This window comes from Archocentrus centrarchus, chromosome 22, assembly GCF_007364275.1.
Source record: "Archocentrus centrarchus isolate MPI-CPG fArcCen1 chromosome 22, fArcCen1, whole genome shotgun sequence".
Lineage (NCBI taxonomy): Eukaryota > Metazoa > Chordata > Actinopteri > Cichliformes > Cichlidae > Archocentrus > Archocentrus centrarchus.
Window position 1 is genome coordinate 12,316,028 of NC_044367.1, and position 22,690 is coordinate 12,338,717.

The 22,690-nt window shown below is 40.4% G+C and overlaps 2 protein-coding genes across 4 annotated transcripts in view; one reads left to right on the top strand and one right to left on the bottom strand.

Moving 5' to 3' along the window:
* The first annotated feature begins 3,745 nt into the window (after window positions 1–3,745).
* On the top strand, window positions 3,746–18,916 carry itpka (inositol-trisphosphate 3-kinase A). The gene is made up of 7 exons (XM_030719578.1): window positions 3,746–4,474; window positions 9,253–9,352; window positions 10,603–10,816; window positions 12,215–12,419; window positions 13,137–13,238; window positions 13,631–13,702; window positions 16,262–18,916. The coding sequence occupies exons 1-7, from the start codon at window positions 4,067–4,069 to the stop codon at window positions 16,529–16,531; spliced, it is 1,371 nt and encodes a 456-aa protein (XP_030575438.1). The 5' UTR covers window positions 3,746–4,066; the 3' UTR covers window positions 16,532–18,916.
* A 184-nt stretch (window positions 18,917–19,100) lies between these two features.
* ltk (leukocyte receptor tyrosine kinase) overlaps window positions 19,101–22,690 on the bottom strand; it is a 60,512-nt gene continuing 56,922 nt past the window's right edge. For all 3 annotated transcript variants that reach the window (XM_030719577.1, XM_030719575.1, XM_030719576.1), the window contains 3 exons: window positions 21,366–21,500; window positions 20,668–20,758; window positions 19,101–20,547 (listed from right to left, as the gene is read on the bottom strand). In XM_030719577.1, coding sequence (XP_030575437.1) covers window positions 19,510–20,547; window positions 20,668–20,758; window positions 21,366–21,500 — 1,264 coding nt within the window. In that variant the 3' untranslated portion in view covers window positions 19,101–19,509. The remainder of the gene's footprint in view (window positions 20,548–20,667; window positions 20,759–21,365; window positions 21,501–22,690) is intronic.

Consider the following 22,690-nt stretch of genomic DNA (forward strand, 5'->3'; position numbering starts at 1 on the left):
ATAGTGTAGTCGTTTACACATTTACCAAACAAGCAAAAGATCCCTGGTTCACTCTCAGGAGAGGACACAAATCCCTTGGGTGGGCTGTGTGAGCAAGGACATCTGCCATATCAAACATGTGGTGCTACCTGCTGTGGTGACACCTGGTGAAGGGAACAGCTGAAAGTAGCTTTAAATGAGCATAAACCTTCTCTGCTGAGTAGTGTGTTTATATTTCCATCCGAGAACCCGTGCCTTTTCCAGAGAAGGCTCAGCACCACAGTGAAAAGAGGATGTTGCAAAAACAAAGAAACTACTGTGACTAAACTACTATAAACACAGCGCTCTGATTAATACACAAAACAGGGAAATTTCAGTTTTTTTCAGGTATGTTTTTCTTATTGTCTTATTTACTGGTGATATCCACATTACACAGAAAAAGAACAAAGAAGTCAGACATCAGATATGAGAGATTTGCCTGGATGACATTATTTAAAAATATTTAGGTTGTAACATAGTGTAAGTGGGCTGCCATGGAGTGAAGACATAGACTTCATTTACTTGAGTTTACTATGAAATTAAGTAGTTTTTTTGTGAATGAATGAATTGTCCTAAGTTAGTGTATTGTATATCTCTTTAATCCTGCCTTAAATTTAGAAAAAAACAGTCAGAGATTTTTACCATAGGACCATCAAAGCCTTAACTTCCTTCTCTGACTAAAATGAGGTGGAGGTGGCCTCTGGATGTGGCTCAGGGGTGTGGTAAAGAGATCCACATCAGGGCTGCCACTCTACCAACAGAAGCAGAACCACCAAAGGCCAGAGGCTGAAGATGGTGCACAACAGCAGAGAGAATGTCCAAAGCTTTTCTTGACCAAATCATTCTGCCATACTGATAGAAGACAGTGCAGTACAGAGTGGGCATAATATTTGTACCTAGCACTGATATATTGTACTGTCTGATATTCTGTGTTCTTTTCTGCTTTAATTGCAATGATACATATATGGAAGATTCATTTTCTGTAATGTTGCTAAATTTGGCCCAGGGAGTGCGAAATGAGCCCATTGGTGAAAGAATACTTCATTATTACTCACATTTTCCATTTTAAACATTTGGTTGCTGTATTATGATACAGATGTGCATCAGTCTAAACCTCTGTCTCCATTAAGTGACTGTAAACTCTCAAGTCTGCTTTGATTTTTGCATGCTTCACAAGGATGTTTTGCTATCTACCTAAAATTTGTCTCTGATACATTTCAGAACTTCTTACATACAAATAGAAACATGCTTAACACTGTGATATCAAACATTTGGCCCGGGGACCAGAATAGAGCCGCCAAATGGTCAAATCTGGACCAGTGGATGGCTTTGCAAAATGTGAAAATTGAAAATGGCAGGAAGAAGGCAGGAAGGCTTCTTCACAAGTGTAATTTGTTTCTTGTTTTAAAATAACCCAAAGCTGGAAAGCTGCTCTACTGGACTGAAATCAGGTGACTGACTTGGCCATTGGAGAATATCCCATGTCTTTTCTTGACAATCTTTTGGGCTGCTTTTTCAGTATGCTGCGGGTCATTATCCATATGTACTGTCGAGTTGGGTCCAGTCAGTTTTGCAGCATTTGGCTGAATCTGAGCAGCGAGTACAGCCCTGTTTACTTCAAAATGGCTGCTTCTGCCATGCCATAACATTGCCTCCACTATGTTTGACAGATCATGTAGTATACTTGCGTTCTTTTCCTTCTCCTTATTTTATCACCTCACCCTGAAATCATTCTGATTTTTTGATTTAGTTTAATTTGAAGTGTTTATTTATTACAACTCCTGTATGAAGGTGATTTTCTCACAGAAAACAATGGTTGATGTGCTGATTGTCATGGCTTGCTGCGTGGCAGGCAGGATTGGACCCCAAGAGGCAGACTCGTAGACTGAACTGACAAGACAAGACAAGACCAAGACTCACAAAGTAAAACAGGAAACACTGACTTCTAAGACAGATGCAAACCCGACGCAACACTGGGAATAAAAGCACAGGAGGCACAGGACTTAGACACAGAGGGACAGGGCAGACACTGGAGTACAAAGACATGGGGAACAACACAGGAAACAGGGAGTCAGTATAAATAACTATAACTAACAAATGGACCTATAACCAACAATGAACTGAGGATCAAAACTGTGACATAACAGAAGAATCTCAAATGAAAACAGAACCTAAAAGAACAAAACGCAAAACGCTAGACCAACGGCTCAGGACCATGACGGTGATCTTCTGGAGGGCCATGCACTGTCCCGTGCAGTCCTTCCATCAGTCATCGGTCATCACCAGAGCGGCCCAAGTCTTGAAGGGGCCCTAAGCAAGATTTGATTTGGGGCCCCCTTCATTCCATTTCATTGTCCCCTGAACGTAACCATTATTAATGTTGGAGGGTTAAAATTGATCATTAATTTTTTTAGGATGCATTACTGTTTCAACCTTTTCAATTCAATTTTATTTATACAGCACCAAATCACAACAAACAGTCGCCTCAAGGCACTTTATACTGTAAGGTAAAGACCCCACAATAATTACAGAGAAAACCCAACAGTCATCCTAATCTTAAAAATAGAGAGGGTGTCTGTCTCCTGAATCCAAACTGGGAGCTGGTTCCACAGAAGAGGGGCCTGAAAGCTGAAGGCTCTGCCTCCCATTCTACTTTTAAGCATCCTTGGAACCACAAGTAAGCCAGCAGTCTGAGAGCAAAGTGCTCTATTGGGGTGATATGGTACTATGAGCCAATGAAGAGAGCTCTCTCTTTCTAGTCCCTGTCAGTACTCTAGCTGCAGCATTTTGGATCATCTGAAGGCTTTTCGGGGAGCTTTTAGGACAGCCTGATTAGAATGAATTACAATAGTGCAACCTAGAAGTAATAAATGCATGAATTAGCTTTTCGGCATCACTCTGAGACAGAAATATTAGAGTGTAGCCAACTTATTGAATTAGTGATGTTACAAGTGTACAAATCTGGACAGTTAGAATTGTCTCTTCTTTCTTTTAGGAAATTGGCATTTGTAAAAAATTTAAACAAACCAAAAAAGTTTCATGACAAATGTGGGTGAGCTTGGGGGCCCCCTGGTGGTCAGGGGGCCCTAAGCAGCCGCATATGTCGCCTCTGCCTCAGACCGGCTCTGGTCATCACCATGATTTGACAGTGATGAGAATGGCCCTTTACTTGGATAACAAGCTGACTTCCACCCAGTCCTGATACAATGTTTCCTGCAGTGCCACTTGTAAGCAATGTTGGAGTACATATTTATATAACAGATGAACAGCAGCTGCAAACTTACTTCACTTATCATCTGTCTGCTCTTTAGGCGGAGGAGTTAACATACTATGTATTTGCTTAAATTTGATTATTGAGCTAGAAATAGTCACGAATCAAAAATACATTTCTTTAATGCTGCATCTTATACCTTATTATGTTTTTGTGTCTACATCCTATAATAATTAAACCTTTTTTCCCTAAGTTTACACAAAGTTATGACATATTTGCCCCTTTAACGCGAGTGTGCGCATTTCAGCAGAAATACTTAGATGCAGCTTTTCTGCTCATGTGCCCTATCGGTAAAGTGCATCTTGATTTAAAGGTGTCCGTTTTTTAGGCTCAGGTTTGTCTAGAGAAGTAAGACAGAAGGAAGTCTGCAACCATTTAAAAAAACTTAACGTGTCAGCTGGTTTAACGTTTCACTCAGGAAGCGAGAAAGACAATGCGGAAGATAATAAACACCGTGCAGTTGTGTGGGTGTGTGCGCGCTGGCGCGCGTGTGAGTAAACCGCGTAGAAGCGCGAGCCACGCCGACACCAAAGAGGGGTTCCCTTTACCAACAGTCCGCAAAGAGCGCAGAGCAGAGAGCCTGGCGCAGGCTTTTTATGCCTTAAAGCTTGGACAACAAACAGCGAGGAAGTGCTGCAGAGCATCGACTGGATACGCTGTCTATTTGAACTGCGCTGCGTTTGAACTTTCTCAAAGTGAAATGACCAGATTTGAAGCTTAGAGTGACGCGGCTTTACGCCTGTAGTCGTGCGCTCTCACGACGATTTTAGATCGCCAATGCCCAAAGAGTGCAGGAGAAAGACCTCCAAGGATTTGGGATTCTCGGTGACTGGAATAAATGACGCGTCTCGTTTAGAGCGAAGGGGGGCCGCGAAGTCTTCGCAGATTTGCGATGAGCTCGTTCACACAGCCGCTCAGATTGCCCCGACGTCCGGACCGCCAACTTTGATGGATGCGCCCCGGGTACCTCAGGTCACCATCACCCCGGAGGGAGGCGGGAGCTCCCGGGAGATGCAGCAGGAGGACTGGGATGAGGCGGTGGACGGTACGCTGCGCAGGAAACTGTCCAACTCCTCCATCTCCTCTACGGGGTCCTCCGTTGTGGAGTCCGAGGATGACCTACTGAGTGACAACGAGAGCAAAAGCAAAGGCATCGTCACTTTAGAGCATCTGGACCCTGGAGAAGTGAGTAAACGGCAAAAAGCTAGTGATCTAAAGGTCAGTGGCAAGTTACCACGGTAGTTAATTTCCTCTTACACAGTGAATAATAATCTAATACACAGCTAAATCAACAGCGAAGAAAAAAAAAATGCCACCCTGGGGATTTCTTAAGGCAAACATTTTTCAAATTCCCATCTTGACCTCCGCTTGTGTGTCTTTGCAAATCCGCTTTTACACAGCAAAGAGCTGATGGTTAAAAAAGAAGAAGAAGGAGGAGAAACAGCAAAGTAAAACGGCACGTAAACAGCAAGCCACTTCCTAACAGTAGACCCATGGGGACTGTTTCACTGCAGAGAGCAGACAATTATACAGTGATAGCAGGATCTTCAATTTTTTTGGGTTTAGTTTATTTTTCAAATGACATAAACATGCAGTCTAAGTGAGTTCTCCGGAAAAGAATCCCCGCGGGAAATCAGTTCAGTTCTACACTTTAGCTATCTTTAATCTCTTGTTTGTTCATGGTTGTGTGTTCTTTGAAACGTGATTTTTGAGTTGTACTGGTGTGAGAACTGTTACTTTATATATATATATATATATATATATATATATATATATATATATATATATATATATATATATATATATATATATATAATTTGTATATTATATATATACATGTGTATATTTAACATATACGGGCAACTTATGGTTCGGTATATTGTTAAAGGATACTTCAGCATGCAGCCAAAGATACTTTGAGATCTTTGGAGAGCATTGCCATAAAGTGCAGGATAATATTGAAATTTGACTCTGCATTAAAACGATGTTTTCTCTCCTTATATTTAATTGGTCAGTCTTTCCTATTCCATTAATGATGCCAGACAGTGAGAACTGAAACTGACATGTGAATGCTGCTGAAAGCTTGGTAGCCTTTGTTGTGTGAAAAGTGTTGGACTAATGATATCAGAGTTATGCATCATCTTGCTTAATATTTCTTATCTTCAAGGCCACATGGGGCATGGGAGAGAAAAATACAGCCTCTTTTTGAATGGAATCTTTTGCATGAAAGCACGTGCCAGTATTTCTTATTAATTTTTTATCTTTTGCACAACTCAACTAAGGCAAATTAGTCATAATAAAAACTGTGAGATATTTTGGAACTGTAAGACTTGGCCTTTACCCTCCTTGAACACCCAGGCTTGTGTTGAAGGATTGGCCTTTAGTTCAATAGACACTGAGGGTGGAAATTTGTTTGCATTTGACATTCTTGGCTGATTAAGCTTTTTCTTGTGGCCAGTAAGTGTCAGGGTGCATGCTTGCGTGTGCATTAAAACAGAGCTGTCTTTCAAAACACACACACACACTCTGATAGTGCACAATTACATTTGAACAGAATGTTTCTGCAGCTCTGGAGCTCAATAACTGTCTTTTCACATGAGCTGCAGGGAAGTCGAGTGTGATCACAGTGAGTCACATCTGTGTTTCTTCACTCTGAAAGTATAATCTGCTTTTTGTCTTCATTGTCACCACTCTTAGGCTCAGGCTTTCTCTTGGCTAGCATGTGTGCTCTTAAAGGCTGACCATTCTTCTTTGCCTTTCCATACAAGGTCTGGATCTGTCACTTTCTTTTAAACAGACTGAATACACATTGCCTGTTTGACCTGGAAGACTGGAAGAGTCTAGCTCAACATCACCTTATCCAATCCGCTAAATTCTTAAGTTTTAAGTACTAATTTTTAGTACTTAAAATGGAAAAACAAAGTCTGATAAATGCTACTGTTGCGCTCTTGTCCCATCAGCCTACACTTCAGCCCACACATGGACACCCACACACAGAGTAGCATAGGCTAGCATGTCACTGTGTAATAAAGATTTCATGGTCAGTACCCAATTTTAGATTTGGCCTTTGACATTTAACAAAGAACCGCTTCAGGAAGTCAAATACGCTCATGTATCAGTAGCTTTTACTTGTTTACATTTTTGAGCAGTCGCTGCATACAGATTAACAGATGTTTTCAGTCGACTAAACAGCAGGCGGACACATTACCTTGCCAATTTTGCAGTGCTTTACATTCGATTACCACACCGCGGTGGCTTTACGTGGAAGACATGAATTATCATGGCTTTTAGCAGAACCAGGTTGAGTCACATGAAGTCTGATTTCAGCTGTGTGTGTGTGTGTGTGTTTTGCAATGCTGCTTTTGACTCCTTTGTTCAGATCAGCCTGTTGAGTCAGTGTCTCAGGGTGTTACAAAGAAAGGTGCGTTTGACAGGAATGAGCACAGAAAACAAAGTGTTGAAGAGTGAACCTCAAGCAAACATAAACTAGTCTCGGAGCTGGATTCCTGTTAATTTGGCGGCGCAAACACACATTGTTCTGCATCTGGTGGTAATAATGATATATTATTTGATAACTATTTGCTTTACTGCAAAATGCTACAAAAATGCAGCACATTGTTAAGGGTTAAGGCAGTGTTTTGTTTTTTTAATCTTTTTGGCATCTGGCCTTTCTTCGATCTCTATGCTATTACTCAGAGCATAGATACAGAGCACACTGAATTTCTGCTTCCAAGTTTTTTCTTTTTCCATATATATTTGTTTTTATATATGAACTAGGTATATATGAACTGCATGTGTGTGTGTGTGTGTGTGTTTCTGATGGGTTGCTTGTTTGTTTCAGTCTCTTTTTTTAAGTATGCAAACAACCTTTTTTGTTTCCTCTGCTCTTTAAAAACTGTAATCCATGTTTTTACGAATACAAATACAAATATGAATACCTTTATTAGTCCCACAATGGGAAAATTACAGTTAACAGTTTTTTTATGCTTTGATATGTTTTTATCTCTCCGTGAAGCCCTTTGAACCTCCACGTGTGATATTCAATTGAAATCAATTGAACTGAACTGAAATCAGTTACTCATCTAATTTAACATGCGTCTCTGTGTCTGTGGAGGTTGACCTCTGTTAGGTCAAATCAGAGTATGAGTAAAATCTACAACAGTTGTGGAAACATTGATCATTGCCAACAACCTGATGATGTCATGCACAATAATAGTTATAGGTCACAGATGTCATGTTGAGTAGATGTTGCTAATATTAGTTAAGTAGAGATCTCAGTACTGGTTCTTTTTTTTTTTTCCATGTGAAACTCTAAGTTCTTTATTTCTTCCATCACCTGTACTGAGGCAGACCTGCCATTTCAAGTTCCAACATGTGAGTGAGAGCAGTATTATTTCCAGTGTTATCAGTACGAGCTCTATGGTCTTCAAGGATAGTGGAGCACAGGGTGAACAACGCACAGTTTCAATGTCAGACTGTGTTTAGCTGCAGGGTTGTTACATTTATATGAAAGCACAGAGCTCAGATCTAAGCTTCCAGTCCTTCTTGTTTGTGGATAACAGCAAATTATTCCTAACTACTAAGATTCCACTGAATTTCAACCAGTATCTACTCAAGTATTTCTGACTATCAGTCATTAGTGTGCTGAAAATGGGAGTAAATCAAAATGTTATGTGCCCAAATGAACCGAAATGCTGATAAATCGGGAACCCATCAGCAATTAAATGCATTTGCTTGTGAAAGTCTTCACAGTGCAGTCTTATCAGCAAATAAGTAAGAGCAAAATCAAGTGAAGCATATCAGCTGACATTTAAGAGAGCCCTGGCTGGCCTCTGAAGAGTTCTGCTATTAGTGAGGATGGTAAACTGTGAGATACTCAAGCATGAGCTGAGGGTTTCACTGAAACAAGCGTCCCTGTTTCATTTCCTCTTTCATTTAGAACACACAGAATGAAATGACTTCTCCAGGGCCAGAAAGTAGGATCCAAGGACACACGCTGGCTTTTCTATCCAAAAAGTGGGAACTCATTTATTTGGCCTCCTTATACTTCTAATTAGCTTTGAGATGATCACATAGAAATCTGAAGAAATACAACAATATAGGCGTTTTATGTAAGATGTGGTCTGTTTTCTTGGTGGAAAGAAATCAAGCAGTTCCCCGTAAGTGTGAAGCAGTAATGTGTTTCTGTAAAACTGCAAGCTGTTGATGTGTTTGTTCTGAGTGTGGTGCGTGGTGTGAGACAGAGAAAGAGAAGAAGAAGAAACTGAGGATGATGGGAAGAGTAATCCATGAAAAGCAAAATAGATTTGCTGAGAAAAGATCAATTACACAAGAGTCATATCACTTTATTTTTAATTTCAGACTCACTGGATTTATTGCAGATTGTTGTTTGACAACAAAAACATGACATTGCTCGCAGTTAATAGGAGTTTAGTGGCCAAAAACAAGTGTGGAATGGACATGGATTTTATTTGTGTTCAGATTTTCTCCTGAATCATGATGGGTTAGCTAAAAATGGCAACTCCTACTTAAATGTGCAATCCAGGCTTTTTACCAGTATAATCAGGAAACGAATTAAGATGTAAACAGGCTCCTGGTTTTCCAGCAGGCGGCTGTGGGAGACAATCACCACGCCACGTTGGAGATGCTGAATAGAGATGTTGAATGCAGATATGAGTTTCCACTGAAATGGCATTTAACTGACCTAGATAGGAGGTTTCATGCAGAGGAAAACCAAAAACTTGGCATCAGCCTCACTGGGCAGAGTTTCCTAAGTGGTCAGATAATTACTCAGAGAATATAGAGTGGATGAAGGCCCGTTAATGCCACTGCTTCCTGCTATCAGAACAATAAAGGACACACAGACAGATCCAAGTGCTTTCATAGATTTTGAACTGTTGTATTTTTAAAAGTTGAAATGAATTTTTTTCTTTCCTGTTTATCTTCTTGCATGCCTTCACCAGAGCAAAGCACCGTGGTGGAAACTGAAGACCATAGTCCACTGGTCGTTCAGCGCATCCCAGAGGAAAAGACTAAACTGGGTCCAGTTAGCCGGGCATAAAGGTGCGACCTGTTCACATTAAACCACACACACTTGACACAGACAAGATTGCATAATGCTTGTCTAGCAGCTTAAACAGAAGTAAACACTGATGTGTTTCCCCATATTCACGGCAGCCTTGAACTTTGCTAGACATTCACCATATCAGACCTTCAAGTGTCATTAAACTACCAGCTCTCTATTACAAAGTGTTTGTGATGTCCAGAAGAGCCCATGTAAAAAGAACACATAGAAAAATACTTGCAGATAACTAAAGTTTGACCTCCTATTTGTCTTTAGCATTGCTGCACTGTGGCCATAGACTGTACACACGATGGCTGTAGCTACCATGACATCACCCATTAGTATATAAATCCCTATTTTAAAGCTTCAGTGTTAGCATTTTGGCTGTGGCCAAGTTGTTTTTTTGGAATCTGATGTGAGCATATTTCAACAAGAGGGTGGCGTGCTAAGTTATATGCTAACTCGAGCAATCCCTGTTAGCAATGTGCATTCAGAGACTGTTGGTGCGTCGCACAGACACAGATCCCTGCAAATTAGTGCTAATTAACTATAATACTAATTAAAAAAACTAAACTTTTAAGCACCAAATCTGGAGCACAAACATTTTGGACAGGCTATTCGTAATGTTATTTATCAGATAATCCCATTAAAATGCTCAAGAGAACATCAACGCCACAAACTGAGACATCCAGTTCTACAGCTAAATTACAGGAGGTGAAACTGGTGTCACAGGTGCCTGCAGCAGAATCCACCTGCTTTAGTGCCATAGCATATTTGACTGACAGCCTATTATTAGTTTAATAATAATATTGTTAAACCTTAATAAAATGTAACCCCTGGGTTGTTGTCAATAAGAGGCAAAGTAGCTAGAGAGAACACAAATATTGTTTAAGCATGTTTTATTTATGACTGAAATTGAACTTTTTAACATGTGAGTCAGATGTGACTGACTTTCTTTTGGAATCAGCCTCAAGTGGCCACTCAGAGAATTGCAGGAACTTTTGGGACTTCACTGTTGGCTTAATTTTTCAACCCCCAGAGGTTGTCACTAGGCTATTCATCATTTAATTAAATAATGATTAAAAAAACATAATTTAATGATTAATTTAATGTAATGATCTTGGTGTACTTACTTGTCACTGGAATGAATTTCCCAGTACAGTAATTCCCAAGTCCCCACATGCAGGTACATTAGTGTCACATCAGCAAAATCAGGGCGTTATTCATTCCTGTCTTTATCTAATCTTAGGTAACTTCAAAGCAGCAGATGAGGGCACCATTCTGAAGAAGTTCTCAGAAAATGAGATGCAGTGTTTTGAGAAGCTGAGGAATGACGCACTGCTCCCGTTTGTGCCTGAATACCTCGGTGTTGTAGAAAAAGACGGAGAGTCTTTCCTTCATATGACAGATTTACTGGCAAACTTTGACCTTCCTAATGTTATGGACTGCAAAATGGGAGTAAGGTAAGAAAGTAATGCCTCTATTTATTTACTTGTAATGAACATGTATTCACAATTTTATTTTTTTTTCATTTATTTTTAGACATTAGAGCTCAAATTTTACCATACATGTAATTACATCAAAGATGGGCATTCTTTTTCATTTCTACCACACTATCCCGCCAATTGCAGTCGCATATAATTTCCTTGTCTCATTACGTATTTGATGTTCAAGTCTAGTTTTTTTTTTTTTTATGGATTAATGAGAAAAGTGCAGGCGACAGTACATAGTGCTTAAAGTGGTTTTGCTCTACAAGGGAACACCTGTTGTAACTGCAAGCTATATGCTTGGCTTCCTGCCACAGCGGGTGGGGCGCCTCAGTATATCATGTGCACAAATACACAAACACATGCGCACACACATGCATACAGACACACAGTGACATACATGTATGCTTGAATGCACACACAAATGTATACATGCACACATTAGTGCATGCACAGGCATGCAGGTACAGACACTCACCCCTCTGAGGGTTTTGTTTCCGGTTCAGCAAAAATATCCAAAACACACACACACACACACACACACACACACACACACACACACACACACACACACACACACACACACACACACAAACCCATATGGACTTACAGACACTGACTCAGACACACACATGTGCACGCACACACACAGTCACACTCACACAGATGCACAAAGAGTTACACACACACTAAACTTACAGAAACACCCAACAACACACATTAACATAGTGTTTCACTGCCTCTTCTGTGTTTGCGTGTCCTTATTTCTGAGACTAGTCATAGGCACGCACAGAGTTTCACACACTCAGGGTGTCCCTGGAGACTCCCCTTTGTCAAAAACACTCAACCACACAGTTGCAAAACCGCTAACTTGCACAAACACACACTCAGGCTTTCACACAGCTAAACTCTGCACGCTGGAGTCTCCTCTTAGCTTCCCTCTTCAGCACAGAGGAAGTGTGCCTCACAAAACTGAAAATGAAATTAGCATCTGTTTGCACATAACTTTTGTGAATTAATATGCCAACTGTGAGTTTGCTGCTGTAATGTTCATAAACAGAAATAAAGACTTTTACAATATGCAGGTTTTCTTCTTTTTTTTTTTCTTTCTAGTCATTGAAACACTCTTCTAGCATTGCCTTGGCTTTTGGCACAGCTAAAGAAAAACTGCTCTGTAAAGTTGAGCATGAAAAAAGAGTAGGCGAATGTTGACTAATCTTGCTTATCTTACATCTTAATAGCAGAAGATAAGCGATTAATACCAGACAAACCCCGAAAGTACACAGACATTTCTGTGGCTTTAAGCTCGGCACTTAAAAACGCCAATAACCCAAATCCAGCACCTGAAAATTCTTTTCTCCACTCTTGTTAAAGGACCTACCTGGAGGAGGAGCTTGTGAGAGCGAGGGAACGGCCCAAGCCAAGAGAAGACCTGTATAACAAAATGGTGGAGGTCGACAGTGAAGGGCCCACTCCTCAGGAGCATTCCCAGCGGGGCGTCACCAAGCCTCGCTACATGCAGTGGAGGGAGACCATGAGCTCCACCAACACCCTGGGCTTCAGGATAGAGGGGACCAAGGTAGAAGAAATGATGTGTTTTTAGTGTGAAGCGAGGAAAATGGATGTAAAGCTGAACAACTTCCCAAAAATGTACAAAGGATCAGAATCCATATGTATACTATTCATTCTATAATGCGCCAATTCTCAACAACAGTCACTTCAGGTACTGTAAGGTAAAGACACTGCATAACATATAATATGTAGTGGTATATATAATTATAGGAATAGAAGGAGGAAAGGGGGAAATGACTGCTTGTGAAATGAAAAAAAGTTTCTCAGTGATAAATCCAGTGAGAATGAATTCAGACTGAACCTTGTAGAGTGTGCAAGTCTTTCTTTTAGTTACCTTCAACTTTGTTGTTTTGATTCACAGTCACCGCTCTGATCAGTCACTTTTGGCTACATCAAGCATCCCCTTTTTGTAAAAGAGCTTTGATAAGCCTACTGCAACTACCCAGCACCAAACAATATGAAAACAAAGCTTGCAATAGCCATTGAACATTAGCTAGGCGTGTTGATGGAGATGATAAGAAAGCAAAAGATTATATTGAGCATGTGTTTGAATGAAGTCTGTGGCTGCCAATTAATTCATTGTAGGTTTAAAAAGGGCATATATACGCAATCTCACTATCTCATCAGAGTTATATAGCTTCTTAGTGTCTTGCTAACACACCAGATGAATATCTTGGTTTGATGTTATTTTATTGCTCTTATGAGTTTCCTTTCTTCTTTTCAGAAAAGCGATGGCTCGTGCCGAACTGACTTCAAGAAAACAAGATCGAAGCAGGATGTCATCCAGGTCTTTAAGGACTTTGTTGATGGAAACGTCGACATCGTAGTACGTGGCAGTCAGTTATCCTTTTTAAACACATTTTTATTCATCCGTGTAAGGACTCTTGAGTAGATACACAATGCAGTGCCGCAGGCGTTAACCTGAAACGGCTCATCAGCCGAGTAAGCTCCCACATCCGCATTCAGTGTTTGAACAGATAGAAATTTTTTGCAGGCTCGGTCTTTACATTTGAAAAAAAAGCTCTAATGGCAAACAAAAACAGCCTCAAAGCGAACTACAAGAGTAAACCACAGAGCAAATATTCGCCCTGTGATGCTGTTTGAGTTTTCTATTAGGGAGGAGGTTCTCAAATATACACTCTGTCTACATCCTGTTGTGTTCCAGCCATCGACTGCATCTAATATATGAATTATTTTAATTTTGTTTTTCACACGCAGAAGTCATATTTGAACAAACTGACAGAGATCCAGCAAGCCCTGAAGACATCAGAGTTCTTCAAGAGACACGAGGTGATGACTCTTCTACGTACAGTAAAGATACACGACAAATTAAAGGGAAGCAAACAAAGCAACCAAATAAAATTTTGCATCTGGCACTTCCCCTTGAAGCTCCACTCGAGGGATTGAACAGTTGAAAATTGTCTTAATTTTTTTAGGAGTTTGAGAGCACTTTCAAACACACAGCAGGAACATAAAACTATTCTTTGGTGTTTGATATATTTATTGAAAATTTTACATTACAAAATCACTTTACAAAGATATAAATGTACAAGAAATATCCATGAGAGAAAAAAAGAAAAAGATTAGTAATAATAGTAACAAAAAACAAAAAAAAAGGACCCCCCCCACCCCCAATAATGAACAAACCCAGTCCACACTGTCATGAAATACTATTCAAAGGGTGTAAAACAGTATATACTGATGAATAATACCCGATCGATCTGTTTAACTAAAGAAAGAGCCTTATTCCTGAACCTGTGTTGAGGGTTGATTAAAGAAAAGAAAGAAAGATTTCCAAGTCTGATAAAATTTTTTTCTGAGCCTCTCATTATACATCTGATTTTCTCCAGTTTTAAAGTAGCTAACACATCCCTAATCCAATATGTTACTGTGGGTGGGGCCTCCACCCCAAAAGGATCAGACGGCGTGCCAACAAAGTTGAAAAGGCAATCACCCTGTGTCCCCCAACAGGTAATATCATCCCCTCGGGAACAACCCCAAAAAGCAATATAGTTGGATTTAGATTCAATTTAACTGCAAGAACATCAGAAAGGGCTTCACAAACACCTCCCCAGAATTCTTGTATTTTAGGACAGGCCCAGAACATGTGAATCAGAGTGGCTTCCTCAGATTTACATCTATCACAGATTGGATCCACTTCTGGATAAATCTTAGCCAATTTTGATTTATGAAGGTGCATCCGGTGAGCAACTTTAAATTGAATAAGGGAGTGTCTTGCACACATGGAAGAGGCGTGAATTCTCTTTAATACTTTAACCCAAGTTGTCTCACTGATTGTGATTTGCAAGTCTTGCTCCCAAGCTAGTTTTACTGCAGGGATGGGAGGGAAATGCAAATGGGAAATCAATCTCAAGATGGCAGAAATCGCTCTTTTCTTGGTTGGGTTAAATGATATCAGTTCATCAATTATATTATTGACTGGTTTATCTGGGAACCCTGAAATGGAGCGTGAAACATAATGCCTAACTTGTAGGTACCTAAAAAAGTGCGAAGTGGGGAGATTAAATTTAGAAGACAGCTGTGCGAAAGAGGCAAACTTGTCTTCAATGAAAAGGTCTTTAAAATACTTCAGGCCTTTTTTGAACCAAGTATTAAAAGTGGCATCTTGCATTGACGGAGGAAAGAAAACGTTTGATGCTATTGAATTAGAAAGGTTCATGTTTCGAAGGCCAAAGTATTTCCTAAATTGTGAATAAATTCTAATAGAGTTATTAACTACTGGGTTAGTGATTGTCCGGTTTATGGAAAAAGGTAGAGATGCTCCGATTACTAATGATAAAAATTGAGGGTCACAGGACTGTTTCTCCATCTCAACCCATATGGGGCCTCTTTTATCAAAGCAGTAATATGCCCAAAATGACAGACACCACAAATTAGTTGCCCAATAATAATATCTATGATTTGGAAGGGCCATTCCACCAACTTGTTTTGATTTCTGTAGATGATCTTTTCGCAAGCGTGGCCTTTTCCCATTCCAAATGTATGTTGATATAATAGCGTCAAGCTTTTTAAAATAGGCATTGGGAAGAAACACAGGGAGACACTGGAACAAGTATAGATACCTAGGTAGCACAGACATTTTAATCACATTCACTCTCCCAAGCATAGACAGCGGGAGGGGAGACCATTTAGCCAAATCTTGTTCAATTTTAAGTAATAATTTATCAAAATTATTTCTTTTGAGATCTACAAAATCCTTAGTTACAGAAACTCCTAGGTAAACAAAGCTTTGCTCAGCAATCTTAAAAGGCACCCTAATCTTTGCAAGAACAGTGTTATCTAAGTTTAATGGCAACAGCTCACTCTTATGCAGGTTTAGTTTATACCCTGAAATTTTCCCAAATTGAGTGAGAAGGTCTAGAATAGGAGGAATAGTCGTCTCTGCCCTGGATACAAACAGCAAGAGGTCATCAGCATAGAGGGATAATTTGTGTTCTGTACAGCCTCTGATAATACCATGGATAGAACCACTAGATCTTATGGCTATAGCCAAGGGCTCGATTGCTAATACAAAAAGAAGGGGACTCAGAGGACATCTCTGGCGAGTCATAAAACTATTCTTTGCATAAAAACACTTCAACATGCAACTGAACTGTTAAAGTGAACATAGATGGCCAACCTTGCATTTGTACCTCTTAATTTTCAAATTTTTATCCATTAATTCTGTTGTTTCAGCTGTTTATCATGTAGCAGCTATCTGCATGTTGGATTAAAAAAAATACAGTGCTAGAGGTAATGCTGTAGCATTGTTCAGGCTTTTTCTTTAATATGTCACCCTTCTGTATCAAAGGCTAATAATTTTTTTAATACCCTTTTTGTTTTATTCAGGTCATTGGCAGCTCTCTCCTCTTTATCCACGACCACACGGGCAGTGCACAAGTCTGGATTATTGACTTTGGCAAGACCACAGCTTTACCAGAGGGCCACACATTAAACCACGGCATTCCCTGGCAGGAGGGAAACCGGGAGGATGGTTACTTGTGGGGGCTGGAAAACCTCATCCACACACTGGAGACTGTGAGAAGTGCAGCCAGCGTAGAAACCTGTTGCTCAGTTACCAAAGAAAACAGCCAAAATATAAAATCACAAGGCCAGTGACCTTTGGCTTATAAATGGGTTTAAAGAACGGCAACTATTTTAATGGACATCGCGGGATGGTTTCAAATATGATAAATTGCTCTGGGTTATTTTTAAGCACAGAATACTAAAAAACAAACAAACAAACAAAAAAACATGAACAGCATTCACTGTAAATCCCAGGCTCAGGTTTTCACCGATTTGATTAATATGATCATATTTAGTATTGACACTGACAGAAAAAAAAAAAAACTGTACAGCGGACACTGAACAGAGAGAAGCAGAGAGTTTGTCACTATAAACAAAATGATTAAAGGAAATGCACCGACACTAATTCAGCTTCCTACACAATGAAAAGTGGAAGTGCAGGGATTGTGCGTTTCACTTTCAAGATGTTACAAGTGAAAATTCTCATAAAAATGCGCTCGCTTCTCTCGAGAAGAGAAAGAACAAGCACACGTCACAGACTCGTTCTCACTTTACGCCATTTACTGTAACTATGAGCCTCGAGTGTAAGATTAAATCTGTTCAGCGTGAAACTGTCCGGGTCGCAGTTATAACTACAAAGTATAACACATTCCCAGTACAGCACAGTATACTGCATAATGGTTAGGCCGTATTATGTGTGTTAGTCTCTGGTGAAATGTCTTTTATCGTATAGCAGATTATTTGTCTTTAATTGATTTCCTTCCTGCCATTAAACTTGTAATCATTATAGCACATTTTCCGGTGATGGTCATTATAAAACCTCAGAACTCGAGTGTTGTGCAAATGAAATGAATGCAAAAGTGAATGAAATTAAAATGGGGACAACATTTTCCTTCTATTTTTAATAGTAAAACACTAACTCAGCATGTTACGTGTGTTAGTCAGATCAGAGTTAATGCCCTTCATTAGGGATGCGATTGTGTGTAACGGATCATACTTACACAAATGATTTTTTTGATATATATTGATTTATTTGGGGCACAGTAAGGTGAGGTGAAAGTAAAGATGGCAGATTGCATAGAATGTCTTTGCACTTTTGTTTGAGGCATCCTCAACTACGAAAAAACACAGGAATAAAAACTGAAAGGAGTGTGAAATAAAATGTAAGATGAGGGTCATTTTTTTTTTTCCTCTGTAAAAAAACAAAAGAAAAACAATATCAATCCACAGTAATCAATATTGCTATAGGGCACAAACTTTTTCTTAAAGAGATAAACAGCAGATAAAGACACAAATATCAGCAGTAAGCATACAGTAAGCCTACAGAACTAAATGTAACAATATATTAAAAAATATAATATTGCCATGTTTAGGCTCAAAATAATGTCACACCAAATACATCTTTAAACTTGATTAAATAAGAATAACCTGAAAGCATAAATACAGCAACTTGTTTGGTATTTCAAATTTGAATACCTCCCCCTGTTGAGTAAACTTAAGCACTACCAGCACTACATCTACAGAGGCAGTGTAGCAGTACATGTCTAATGGCAGTGATTGATTACAGATTCATCATTAACATGAATGAATACAAATGTCAAAACAACAACAACAAAACAGCTACAAATGTAATGGGTTAGTCCAGTGTAAGGAGCAAGTACAAAAATAGCAACTATTTTCCCAACTGCAAAGTCATCGTCAAATTCTATACGTTCAAACATCGATAAGGCCAAGTAAATATTGGGACAAGGGGAAAGAGACCGAAAAATGTGACGTCAAACAAAGATCTGTGTAATTAGGTGGAATGTTCTCTTCAGAGGCTACACTGTTTGCTAACATCTGCATTTTTCATCTGGAGCCGTGGTTCTCACACTGTTTCTGGCACGCTCCGTCTTCCATCGGAGCGCAGTGACCTCACTGTTCAAGAAACCAGTTTAAGGTGATCTGAGTTTTGCGTCATGGCACATTATCCTGCGAGAAGCAGCCATCAGAAGATGGATACAGTGTGGTGACAAAATCACCTTTCCTCTCCATTCTGATGCTTGGTTTGAACTTCAGTAGGTCGTCTTGACCATACCTGGATGCCTAAATCGAGTTGCTGCCATGTGATTGGCTAATGAGAGGTTTGCATTAATAAGCACCTCAATGAGGTGGCTGGTGAGTGTAACCTGGTTGTTAACACCCCTCCTGCAGTGGCTCTTTGGGCCTCTAGGTGGGGCCAATACCCAGTTTGAGAACCACTGATCTAGAGTCACAGAGTCTGCACCTTAACAAATATACTTGAAACTTTAACGGCCAGCACCCAGTTAACTTTGGAAGTCTGAAAACAGGCTCTGCCAAATAACAGCTCTAAAGTCTCTAAAATCAGAAAATACACATTATTGCCATACTTTAGGAGGAGGTGTTTTCACATTATATGGGATGAAATCACTCACATTAGAGTACCAACTATTAGTACAAGGTCCTAAAGTGTATATATAGCTGTGTTTCTACTGATCAGCATAAAAAAAAAAAAGTGTAATTATTTTACAAAAAATGTATACTTGTGAAATTAAAAATTTTTGGAGATTCTCTTCCCAATGACTCAATATTTTTTAGCCTTTTATGGTCATACACTAAATACTACAAATTCAAATATACTACTGCCAAAGCCTTCATGAATAAAATACAGCAAAAACAAAAATAACAGGTATAAAAAGAGTCCATCAACAGGAGTTATTTTTGGCAGCCGTCACTCACAGTGTGGACACTGAGAAAGTGCAGGGCTGCAAGTCTCCGAGTGTTTCAGCATCGGTGTTCAGCTACCATTGTATCAGAAGCCCCTGACTGGACTCTGAATGTAGTGTTGGCTCTCTGTATTACAGTGCAGAGTGTTTGTACGAATGGGAATGTTCAAACGTGTTTTCCAGCATTCCAGGAGCTGTAATAATTTGACACTGTGGCACCTGACCAGGGAGGAGCCTTCATGGTCATGCTTTTAATTCAAAAAATTCCAGAGCTCAAGTTTGTGAGAAAGGGAGTCAGGTGACATTTTAATAAGAATGAAGATCCCTGTCTCAGTAAGCCATCTTTTAGATAGGAGTAACACTGAGGTCTTCAGACAGAGAAAAGCCAGAGTCTCTGTCACGTGTGGGTTTCTCAGTTTTGGTGTGTCTTCTCACATCCTCATGCCCGTAGCTGGCATGGCGCTTCAGCAGCAGCAGCTTGGGCATGCAAGATGAGGGGGTGTGGAGGCCTAATGCCAGTCCCAGGCTAGTCCCTGAGGAGACACTGGTAGCAGAGCTGGTGTTTTTTACATCTTCTGGGGCTTTGGGCACAACCAAAGGCAGGCTTTCTGCCTCATAGCTTTGCTCATCGTAGGCATAGTTGACATTGCCACAAGGGAAACTCTGGAGCTTAGCAAGGTCCATGGATTTTGTGCCACCACCTGCTGGGGTCTTAAGAGAGGACATGCTAGAGGCAGCCTGAGCCTGGCAAGAAGAAGATGGAGTTGAGGAAGTGCAGAGGCTTTTAGGGCTGAGGTAGGTGCTGCTGGTGCCGTCACTGCCAGCCTCATGGGTTTCTGAAGCTGGGTTGTGGGTCTGTGTTTTGGAGGTGGAGCTTGAGAGTGGCATGGACTGAGTATGAGTGAGCGTTTTCTTCCCCCTTAAGTTATCCAAGACCCAGGATCCGTATGTGGGGTTCCAAAGGTTCTTAGTCTTGTTCTTCAGCCTCTGGCTCCCTGAGGGCGAGGTGTTTCTGGAACAAGGTCGGTGATGAGGAGGCTCAGGATGGAGCCAGTTGGAGCCTGCTGACAAACCAGGGGCAGGAACAGGCTCAGCCCAGGACGGCTCTAAAACCTCACGACATGATCTCACTTCATGGTGGACAGGTTGGGTCCTCTGCAGGAGCAGACGGGGTTTTGTAGGCTGTGGGGGAAGAGGGGTGGGACCCAGGCCCATGGTGGAGAGACCAAGCTGGGAGGGAGAATCCTGGGTTGGAGGGTGTGACACTAGAAGTGGAGTGAGGCTGGTAGATGTTGGGTCAGTAGGACGGATTACTGTGCCTCCATCATCGTCCGTGTTGGGTCCATATTCTACAGGTAGGGGTGTGTTGATCACATCTGGATCCTGAGATAGAAGAGACAATTAAACAATCACAGCAGTACAAAACAGAAAAAAAAACATTTAAATTTGGCTGGATTTATTTAATAATAACAGCAGTCTTCTATGTCTAGAGAAGAAGTGTACCTGAGTACAGTAGTTGATTCTCTCCAGGATAGTTGAGAAGTTGGGCCGATGCTCGGGACAGTGCTGCCAACACTGGGTCATGATCCGATAGCTAAATAGTAACCGACAGAAGCAGAGAAACAATCAGTAAATGCATTACTATTGAAATTCTGATCTGATCCTCAATTCATCATCATCACTCACTGAACAAGGAGGGAAAAAAGCAGAGAAATTTTTCAGCATCAATATCACATCAAATACAAATCAAACTATCTCTTCGATCATCCTGTTCAGGGTTACGGGGGGGCTGGAGCCTACCCCAGCTGTCATAGGGTGAGAGGCAGGGTACACCCTGAACACCAGCCTGTTGCGGGGCCAACACAGAGAGACAAACAACCTTTCACACTCACATTCAAACCTATGGGCAATTTAGAGTACCCAATTAACCTAACCCCAGTAAGTGCACGTAAGTAAGTAAGTAAGTGTAGAATGTGGGAGGAGAACGAGGAGAACATGCAACCTCCACACAGAGAGAGGGAGAGGCCTGGGCCAAGGTGGAATCGAACCCAGACCTTTCAGATGTTATTCTAACTGTGAGGCAGCAGTGCTAACCACTGCACCACCGTGCTGCCCTCTTAAAAAATACAATAATAAAAAATAAATAAACACAGAAACACTGTAAAGCAATGTCAAACAAGGCAACTCAAGTCAGTACTTACACGGGCCCTGGGCAGCCCTTGGGAGGATCCATCCTGCCTCCACTAGTGACAAACTCGAGGACCTCCTGGTTGGTTTTACAAGGATATGGCATGTAACCCAGTGAGAGGATCTCCCAGAGCAGAACTCCAAATGACCTGAAGGGGGAGACACAGATCAATAACTGAGTTATTTTAACATGCCAAACTTTTACTGTAATGTTCTTCAGAGAAAACAAAATTTCAAACAAATACTAAACCAACTAAAGAACAAATTTTTCTTGAATACAAGCAAACTCCATTAAAAATATAAAAGTTGACACAATTTAGGGTGTTTCTTTTGTTTCTTTTGACAAAACAAAGACTGGTAATTGCCTCTCATCCTCCCCCAAATGAATTAAGACTTTGACCCAAAAATGTGAGTGCAGTGAGTTTCATAAATCATGTACAAGTTCTACATGTCCTTGTTTTAATAATTCATGTTTCCCAGCTCTCTGTTTTCTAGGTTGTTATGACCCTGTGACCCTGAAAATGGCGTGTCACATTTTGTTACACTTTTGCTTCTGGGTTGAACAACACGTTGCCTTGAAATGGTGTGCAACACTTATCAACATTCGGCAACAACTTCTGAAGTGTTTGCTTGTTTGGTGGGTGTAACAAAAGTGTTACTCAACCAGGTCCAACATGTATAGAACCCCATTGAGGGGTAACATCTAGGTGGACTAGAGGCTTTCCTGAGGCACTTGCTGTATTGCCTGGACGCTGGACTTTCTGTTCAGCTCTCACATTTCCACAAACTTCACTGTTACTAGACACAGATTAGGAGTTGATTCATTATTAGAGACATCAGGAGTAGGAGTGCTGCTGTGCTGTACTTTGGTTTGGGCAGGGTATTATTTTCTTCTATAAATCAACATTTTAAATGAACAGCGTTAGTAACCACCGCTGCTTTTATTAATTTCTTTGGTTTATTTTAACACCCACAGGCCCCATCACTCCCTGATGTTTACCTCTTCTTTTGTAAGACTTTTATTTGCTTGTGAAAAAAAAGTCTGTTTTTTTTCGTTTGAGTAATAACTATCCTTACTTTGCCAAAAACATCTAGTTACCTTAGCCAAGCTGGGACCTAACAGCATGGTAGATCACTGGTGCTGAGTTTTGCTAACTGGATGGAAATCCGCAGCAGCTGCTACACTTGTGTGTGTGTTTTTTTTTTCTTCATTTGTTCAGAGGAGAAATATTGCTGATGAATGATTCCCCATTTAAACAACTTTGCAGGGACAAACAGTGGTGAAGCTGCAGCTGACTCCATACTTGAGTTTTAACAGACTGCTGTGTGATTCAAATAT